This window comes from Fopius arisanus, unplaced genomic scaffold, assembly GCF_000806365.1.
Source record: "Fopius arisanus strain USDA-PBARC FA_bdor unplaced genomic scaffold, ASM80636v1 scaffold00033, whole genome shotgun sequence".
Lineage (NCBI taxonomy): Eukaryota > Metazoa > Arthropoda > Insecta > Hymenoptera > Braconidae > Fopius > Fopius arisanus.
In genome coordinates, this window is record NW_011887772.1 from 1,032,855 (window position 1) to 1,041,692 (window position 8,838).

The 8,838-nt window shown below is 37.5% G+C and overlaps 2 protein-coding genes across 3 annotated transcripts; one reads left to right on the forward strand and one right to left on the reverse strand.

The window, feature by feature from the left end:
- Window positions 1–537: 537 nt before the first annotated feature.
- On the reverse strand, window positions 538–2,595 carry LOC105265953 (uncharacterized). Of its 2 annotated transcripts, none has more exons than XM_011303801.1 (3): window positions 2,553–2,595; window positions 2,250–2,433; window positions 538–1,032 (listed from the first exon to the last, which is right to left on the reverse strand). In XM_011303801.1, the coding sequence occupies exons 1-3, from the start codon at window positions 2,574–2,576 to the stop codon at window positions 617–619; spliced, it is 624 nt and encodes a 207-aa protein (XP_011302103.1). In that variant the 5' UTR covers window positions 2,577–2,595; the 3' UTR covers window positions 538–616. The 2 variants fall into 2 exon arrangements, with proteins under 2 accessions (XP_011302103.1, XP_011302104.1); XM_011303802.1 differs by having other exon boundaries at window positions 2,497–2,582.
- A 1,625-nt stretch (window positions 2,596–4,220) lies between these two features.
- On the forward strand, window positions 4,221–7,847 carry LOC105265952 (extensin). The gene is made up of 5 exons (XM_011303800.1): window positions 4,221–4,312; window positions 4,549–4,658; window positions 4,751–4,797; window positions 5,142–5,222; window positions 5,296–7,847. The coding sequence occupies exons 2-5, from the start codon at window positions 4,595–4,597 to the stop codon at window positions 7,546–7,548; spliced, it is 2,445 nt and encodes an 814-aa protein (XP_011302102.1). The 5' UTR covers window positions 4,221–4,312; window positions 4,549–4,594; the 3' UTR covers window positions 7,549–7,847.
- The last annotated feature ends 991 nt before the right edge of the window (window positions 7,848–8,838 follow it).

Sequence of the window (8,838 nt, forward strand, 5' to 3'; positions counted from 1 at the left end):
CAATCTTCTGGAGAGCAATGGTAAGCTGCGTAATTTTTATTATTTTTTTGTAAACTTGGTAGATCCCTTTTAAACAATATCGCTCTTTAGCGCCCTTCAATAATTTTTCCTCTTTTTTTTCATTATTTTTTTATAACCATTCGAGTAGCTCCCACAACACAAATTTGGTCCCAAATTTTAATGTATTTTAGGCTGAAAAGATAAAATTTAAACAAAAGATGACATTCGATAGATAGTCCACTCGTTGAAGTTAAACTTAAACATTTGGATTTTTTGCACAATTTTTACTCAGCGCTATGTAAATTTCATTCGAATTTCCCGCGAAACATTCATTAAGAATTCCCAGAAAATTCGATTATTTAAAAATTATTCACAATAATAGTTAATTTATTAACATTTCGATGGAAAATGTTCAATAAATTTCCTAAATTCATCTGTAAAATTACTAAAAATCGGATTTTCCAATAAAAATAAAATTCCTCAGACCCGTAATTAAAATTGTCAACATTAAAAGTAAACCCTAAAATAAAATTCTGATAATTTATCCAAAAAATTGGGGAAAAAAAAATGTAAAAACGCTAGACTTCCCACGAATTAAATAAATATTGATAAATCCCTAGCTATTCTCACCAGCTTCCCACTTGTATTGACCAAACGGCTGATTATTGTGAATATTATTTACAGCCATGTACGAGTAGACACGTGGACCACGTGCGATAGGTAAATATCTTCCATAGTGCGACAACACGAGGGCAATGACTGGTCTAGGGGGTGGATGAATTGGACTGTTGTATCCTTTGTTATCCATCAGCCAATCGAGTGTCGTGATTGCCGTTGCAACTGCATTCGCCTGTACATCGTGATGGTATTTTTCATTTTTTATGTTTGATGGAGACACTAGGGTCTCCACGGCTGAATGAATTTTGACGGGTGACGATGTGGGGCTGTACTCGTCCTCGATAATTTCATACACTGGCCTCGATGTTTCCACCTCGGTTGGACGATTTGATACCGGGATCAACGGATTTTGCGCTTGGTACAGAGAAAAAAAAAAGCCCAAAAAGAAAAAACAAATAAACGAAAAAAACAACGAAAAATGGAGGAAATTCAATGAGAGAAAAATTTTGAATTGAATTTTTTCTGTCGGATGTTCGCATAATGGAATTTTTATCGCAATGCTCAGAGTATTTTTATCTCTGGAATATGTTTCGAATAGTGGTGAAGTTTTTTTAATGTCAGTTATTGATTACAGGAAAGAATCGGGCCTTCAATTAATTAACAGCTGACGCCTGAAGGTTCTACATGAATTTCTGGATAATAAACTCTAATCAAAATTTCGGCGGAGACTTTACAGGTAAAAATTTATGTGGGGTAAAGGGAATTTATCAAACAAATTATTGATTTTTTTTTGTTTTTTTAAGGATTTTTCTGGAAAATTTAAGTAAAGGCTGTGGAATAGTTGAATTAGTTGATTTTTACATAAAAAATATCTTAAAAATCACTTAAAGAACAAATTCAGAAAATTTTTGGTGAATTCATTTCCAAATATTAGAATTTCACTTAAAAAGTCATTACTTGAAAATAATATCAATAATTGTTGAATTTTCGCGCTAAATGAAAGACTCAGACTCAATTATTAGCGAATATCTCAGAATTGAATTAAGATAACGAATTTTTCATGTAAACATTTTTTATAGTAAAAAATGAGACCTACAAAAAAGGTATCAACAAAAAAATCGTTATCTCCCTTTCATTCCGAGATATCGGATAAAAACTGGTCTCGAAAAAGATGTGCTCATCCCAATTTATCGCTTAACAACAGAATTTTTAATTGCAAATGAGTGAAATTGCTCGGGGAATTCCGTAACTAGTGCAATTGAGGTATAAAATTTGAAAGATTAATTTAAATATAAAATAATGTAATTACTTGTTGAATTTTCGCGCTAAATGAAAGACTCAGACTCAATTATTAACGAATATCTCAGAATTGAATTAAGATAACGAATTTTTCATATAAACATTTTTTATAGTAAAGAATGAGACCTACAAAAAAGGTATTAACGAAAAAATCGTTATCTCCCTTTAATTCCGAGATATCGGATAAAAACTGGTCTCGAAAAAGATGTACTCATTTGACAACAGAATTTTTAATTGCAAATGAGTGTAATTGCTAGGGAAATTTTGTAACTAGTGCAATTGAGGTAAAATTTGAAAGAGTGTTTTATTTAAATATAAAATAATGTCATTACTGTAGTGAACAGGTAAAAGATCGATTCCCATTTCTGTCTGGAAACCCTCGTAGCCGTAATGATAACCGAGACGTTGTGTATTTCGTGGTGGCTGATACCCTGGGGAGGATGTCTCGACATTTCTCGATGGAACTGGTGATCGATTTGATATCGGTGATGCCTCAACAAGCCAAACCAGGCTCATCTGTGAATGAAGTAACACCAAAACCAGATATGACTCTCCAAGTTTATCCAGAGTTTAACTCACTAGGGGAATATACTCTCAGCTTTTCGTTTGAAAATTGAGTTTGGCTTAATACCAACCACCAACGAGAACATTCTGACCATTTCGTGTCTCTGACTGTTACTGAGTTTGGACAATTGTTAAGGCATTTATATACCTCTGGATGCAATAGCTAATGGAATTGCGGACTGGTGAGGATTCCACTAATGGACGAGCCTTGTTGGACAACGGAAGTGCTTGCCTATTTTCGAGAAAAGTTCATTTACTCTCAGTCTTTTCTCTTTCACTCTTTTCACTAGGACATTTTATCCATTTAACATTCCTCCAGCTTTCACTTTTACCCGTATTTATTCGTTGAAATTGGAAGTGGAAATGTCGATGCTGATATTGGATAATAAATATTGGTCGACCTGATCTACGACTTTTGGGGAGCAGGGGACCTTTTGCCACATCGAATTCCTTCATCAACTGTCGACCAGCGGTGATTTCCCATAAATTCACCTTACAGATGGTATTAGAATGCTCGGAGGGAACGGAAGGGTGGAAATGAGGGAGTCAAAAATCTCACCCTCAGCTCAGGGTAAGGGTTAAAGGTTTTTTTGGGGGAGGAAAGTCCCTTTTTTTTCTAAATATATGGCGCCAAATCGTCCACGTATGGGGTGTTATCATTGGAATATATTTATATATACATAAATACATATATATATATATATAAATAATATGTATAATATATAATATATATAATAATATTTAATATTTTTATTTTTATATTATATAATACTAAATTTATTAAACTTTAAATTATTTTTTATATAAATTTTTACTTTTCCCTTTCTTCTTTTTGAAATTCTATATATGTATTTATTATATTGGAAATAACCGTGAATATATATATATATACATATATCATATTATATAGATATATTTTGATATGCATAGCGCCAAAAAAAGCTGACAAAAAACGTTACATGCTTTTTTTTAAAAGGGATTGAGTTTTTTCATCAAACTGTCGCTCTCAAATACACTTGCGCCAGTTAATAATAATAATAATAATAAAATGATAAAAATATTAATAATAAAATGATCAACACTGATCGTAGGTTTTTTGAGAGAGGAAAGTGATTTTTTTTCCAAAATCTAGTTTTCGTCTCCAATAATAATTAATTTTCCAAGTATTTATCACATAAATAATAAATAGTAATAAAATCGAAAATTAAAAAAAGGCGCGAATGAATAACAAAATTTTACGCACGACCTGGGGGTCAGATTTGGATTTTTGAGGGAAAAAAGTGGATTTTTTCCAAAATTGAGTTTTTTTTTTATAACAACATTTGATTTTCCATGAAATTGCGCCAAAGATGATGCCAAAATCGAGAAAAAATGTGATAAGAAAAAAAAAATTCACCGCCGAGCTGAGGGTTGAATTTTTTTTTCAAAAATCAATTTTTTTCACTCAAAAACATTTGATTTCCCCTAAATGTGCCCCAAAGATGACAATAAAATCATTTTTAAAAAATACAAAAATAAAAAAAAATTTCTACCCTCGAGCTGATGTCGGCAACTTACCAAAATCAAATTACCACCCCCACCCTTTCCATCAACCAGTAACTAACCATCAGATGATAACCTAGAAATCAATGTTACCCACTGTCGGCAACGACTTCAAATCTAGTGAAACAAAAAAATCCCTAAACACCGGAAGTTGTCAGCCCTGAAAAATTCCCCTAGTTCTCCAACTTCAGACTTCTTCCGAACTTCAATACACGGTGGCTGATGGAAGGGGATAAAACTGGTTAAAATTCCTCCAAAAAGACGCTCGATCTATCCATTAAATCCACAGGTAATAATCAACAATAAACCCCAATCAATATTCATCAATCCTCAGCCATTGATCGTTATTCATCTGTTAAGATTCATAACTCATTATTTTCAACGTTCTATCAAGTGTTGGCGAGTGCTCAAGGATCCGGCATTGCATGGGGCGCGTCTAGCGTGGCGTCTGATTAAATTGTAAGACTGGGAAAAAATCAATTTTTTATTGTCAAATTGATATGATTGAAAATTTTATCATTCCAGGTGTTTAATTTTGGGTCTAGGATCTCTTTGAGAGGTCCCAGACAGAATGGCCCTCCCAGAGAAATACAAACAAGTAGCACTCGCGGCTTCTAGTATGGTGGCTACTAACCGTAAGTTATTTCAATTACTCGCAATAATTCCAAAACAATTACTCATTAAAAATTGTTATATCAGTCATTAATTGGTGATTTCTCATCTACAGAACGTTTGAGAGCTTCTGGAGGGGGTGGAGGAGGATCTGGAGGAAATGTGAGTTCAGATAATTTTTCAACTGGCCTTTTTTCAATTTTTCTACATTTCAATTATTATTTCAAGATATTTTTATAATTTTTGTTAATTAATCAAATTTAACTCTCGTTAAAAAACGATTAATCTCCAAAACTATTGATTTCATGAAAAAATAAGAGAATACCTTTTTTCTCAGGAATTTAACGATCTACAAAAAAGGTCTCTTCGTGTTTTCACCTGGAGTCGATAGTTTACGAGATAAAGTGCTAATTACGAAATTTGGCCACTGATATTTATACTTTCTCTAAAACCTCAACTTCACATGAATTTTCAAGTGTTGTAATGAGTAAATTCTTATGTTACAGAAAGATTCGGGGAGTCCATTCATCCAAACTCCCCACGGTCACCCAGGATTCACTCCTCAAAAAGTTGGAAAAAATGCTGCGGTAAAATTCCTTCAAATAAAATTATTTAAAAATTCTCTGAATCACCAAGAGACTAACGATGGAATAATTGCAGGCGGATCCTCGACTCCCGAAGCCCCCGAAGCCCCCAGAAAAGCCCCTGATGCCGTACATGAGGTACAGTAGAAAAGTATGGGACCAGGTGAAGGCCCAGAATCCAGAGTTAAAGCTCTGGGAGATTGGAAAAATTATTGGTCAAATGTGGCGGGATCTGCCTGAGGACGAGAAAACTGACTTCATCGAGGAATACGAGACGGAAAAAGTGGAGTATGAGAAGTCCTTGAAGACTTACCACAATTCTCCAGCATATCTAGCCTACATAGCTGCTAAAAATCGTGGAAAATCTGCAATCTGCGTGACAAATCAGAGCTCAGACGATCGTGAGAGTCACGATCGTTCCTCAGGTGGCAACAAGAATCAGGCAGGCCAGGACAGACGAATAGAGATACTTCCAGCTGAGGATGATGACGACCAGGATGACGTATACTCCGTCAAACAAGTGGCCTACTCAAGATACACAAGAAATCACAGATTGATAAACGAAATATTCAGTGACACTGTTGTCCCAGATGTTCGTTCAGTGGTTACAACTCACAGGATGCAGGTGCTCAGGCGACAGGTTCAATCCCTCACAATGCACCAGAAGAAATTGGAGGCTGAGCTGCAGCAAATTGAGGAGAAATTTGAGGCCAAGAAGAGAAAATTCATCGAGACGAGTGAGATATTTCAGGAGGAGCTAAAAAAACATTGCAAGCCAGCAGTTGATGAGGACACATTCAACAAAATGGTGGAGCGCCAGTACGAATTGCTGCGTCGTGAGAGGATCAAAGGTACTGAAGAAAATCGACCAGAAGCTGGATCCAACGAGTCCACGCCAACATCAACACCAACTCCAGCATCAGTCAACGAAGAGCCAACACCGATGGAGATATCGGAGAGCACTGAGCCTGATAAAAAAACACCAGAGCCTGAGAAGATTGACCCGAAAAAGGACAGCCCATCGCCACCCTACGTCGAAAGTAAATCAGATTCGCCAACTCAGGGTACAATCCAAGGAGCTCCAATGCCCATAGCTGCTAGCAATAAAGCAAACGATGGAAATACAAGTCCAGTGACAACAGCTTCCCCTACACCTGTCATAAATACAGCACCAACAGTGAGCCCAAGTGTTACAACACCGAGTTCCCAAAGTGACAATGGAAATGCTTTGAATACAACTACAACTTCTACAGCCCCTGAGAGCAGTACCAGCAGTGCAGCACCAATTAATCCAAATGGAAACAATTCTGGGCCGATATACTCAACAGCAGTGAGTCCAATTCATCATCAGCTGTCACCCCAATCCCATCCAGTACCCCAGATGCCCCAGCACCAGGGACAACATCAACCTCCACCCCACAGTGTTGCCAACCCCCATCAGATGCAACCAGCAAATCAACCCCATCATCCTCCACCACCTCATCCCACATCCCAGGGAACTCAGCACCAAGGGCCACATCCAGTCCCCCCAAATCAACACCAACACTCTCATCATCTACCCCATCAGAGCCAGCCCCATCCCACTGGCAATCAGCATCAGCAGATACCCCAGGCTCCACCACCATCACAATCCCCATCGCCACACTCTCAGGGTCCACCAACACCCCAGTATCCACCACCAGTTAATCCACCCACAACTCCACCCACATCATCACCAGCTCCAATACCCCACAATCCTCATCCCTCGTCGTCACCTCATCCTCAGGCACCTAATAATCCACCATCAACACCACCATCGTCATCACCAGTTCCATCGATACCCCACAATCAACCTCATCCACCAGCTGGAATAATGTCCAATCATCTGGCACCACATCAGCCACCCCAGGGTCCACCAGTGATGCAGGCACAGGGACCTGGACCTATGATACCACCAGGACAGGGATATTCACAGCAATATCCACCAGGAAATCAACCACAAGCCCAAAATGTACCTCTGGCACCGAGACCACCTCATCCATCTTATGGATATGGACAGCAACAGCCATATCATCAGCCCTATCCTCAGTACTCGCATCCCTATTATCATCAACCCTATGCCCAATATCCACCTCATGGCATGGGACGACCTCATCATGGACCTCACAGCCCTCATTCACCCTATCATCCACAGTCCCCTCATTCTGTGGGCGAAGGAAATCCACCGAATCCACCCAATACCGAGGGCGGACCTAATTATCCACCTGGACCTGTCCATGAGCCCGAAAGGGCACAGCCACAGGAAGGACAGGGCGAAGGACAAGGAGAGGCCAAACCTGGAGGACATTGACTTTTTCTTGGGAATTCATTTTTTTTTTTCTTTTGGGTATTTTTTAGTTGTAGGGGTGCGTGGAACGAGCTGCGCTGGAATTCTTCGGAGGGAAACGAATTGGATGGAGATTTCTGGAAAACTCGATTCCCGTTGCGTTTTAGAGAGTTCAAGGTGAGGGAATGGTGGTTATTGACAATGTTATACTATTGTGATTCTATTCCATTCTATTTCCCATCGTCCAGTTCCAACTTTTTTCAAAAACCTCAATGATGGAGTTCTCTTTATTATGAGAAATAAAAACTGCAATTGATAATTAATGCATCTATCTTTTTATGTGTACAACCCTTTCTCCGCGTCTAAAAGTTTTGTTGTCGCCTTCAAGGCGAATATACCTGAAATAATTCAATTAATGATTTTGATTAATTGAAAAATTCAATTAAAAAAAAATCAGTTCCCAAAAATTTTTATTTAATTCTTCATACCTTGAAAAACAATTTGAAAACTCAAGTCGACAATAACAATTCGAAATCACGTCCTTTTCCATATCCTCGAATCCCAAACAAAATTTCTAAAATCCATCGTCATGAGTCATCTCACCGATGAATCGCATAAATAAACAAGAGATATTTCTAATAGCATCTAAAACCCATTTATTCTCCGGGAAATCACCCAGAGAAATTTATCAAAATATCGACCGCCAAAAGAATAATTTTGGAGAGACGCCATCTTGGAAGTTATGCGTGAGCAATGCGCGGTGGACCGAAATTATTTACAAAAAAAAATTGTTATCTGCAGAATATTATAATGATTTAATATCTACAATTATTAATAAATAATTTATGCCGCATTGGTGTTACTTATCCAATATTATTCAACCGATTGATACGCCAAAAGTCCCCGCCATATTGGATGAATGCGCAGATCGATGCGCGGACGAGTATTTCCATGATGGCGGGGATTTGAGGGAGAGTAACACATTTGAAGTTAGTGTTTCGTGATTTAGTGTAAAAAAGAGAATAAAACCCTCAAAATAACCATAAACAACAATAAATATTGATATTCGATGAAAATTTAAAGACAGAGTTGGGATTTTGAACTGTAAATGACGACTACTGTCCGATATCTTGAGGTTCTTTATCATCATTCTTACATTCCTGACTGATGTCAACGTCTTCTCGTATTTTAATAAGAATTAATGAAGCATGGGGATCATTTGGGATCATTTGGGATCATTTGGGATCATTTGGGATCACTTGTGTTTAAATCGATCAAGCGATTTAATTCGAATAACAACAGACACCGCTATAA

Excerpts from the sequence above, each read along its gene's own strand:
- LOC105265952 (XM_011303800.1), top strand. The coding sequence starts at position 4,595 with ATGGCCCTCCCAGAGAAATACAAACAAGTAGCACTCGCGGCTTCTAGT. Across the intron at positions 4,659-4,750 it reads TAGTATGGTGGCTACTAACC|AACGTTTGAGAGCTTCTGGA; the intron begins GTAAGTTATTTC and ends TCTCATCTACAG. Across the intron at positions 5,223-5,295 it reads AAGTTGGAAAAAATGCTGCG|GCGGATCCTCGACTCCCGAA; the intron begins GTAAAATTCCTT and ends GAATAATTGCAG.
- LOC105265953 (XM_011303801.1), bottom strand. The coding sequence starts at position 2,576 with ATGGTCAGAATGTTCTCGTTGGTG. Across the intron at positions 2,434-2,552 it reads TCAGAATGTTCTCGTTGGTG|ATGAGCCTGGTTTGGCTTGT; the intron begins GTTGGTATTAAG and ends CTTCATTCACAG. Across the intron at positions 1,033-2,249 it reads TCTTTTACCTGTTCACTACA|CGCAAAATCCGTTGATCCCG; the intron begins GTAATGACATTA and ends CTCTGTACCAAG.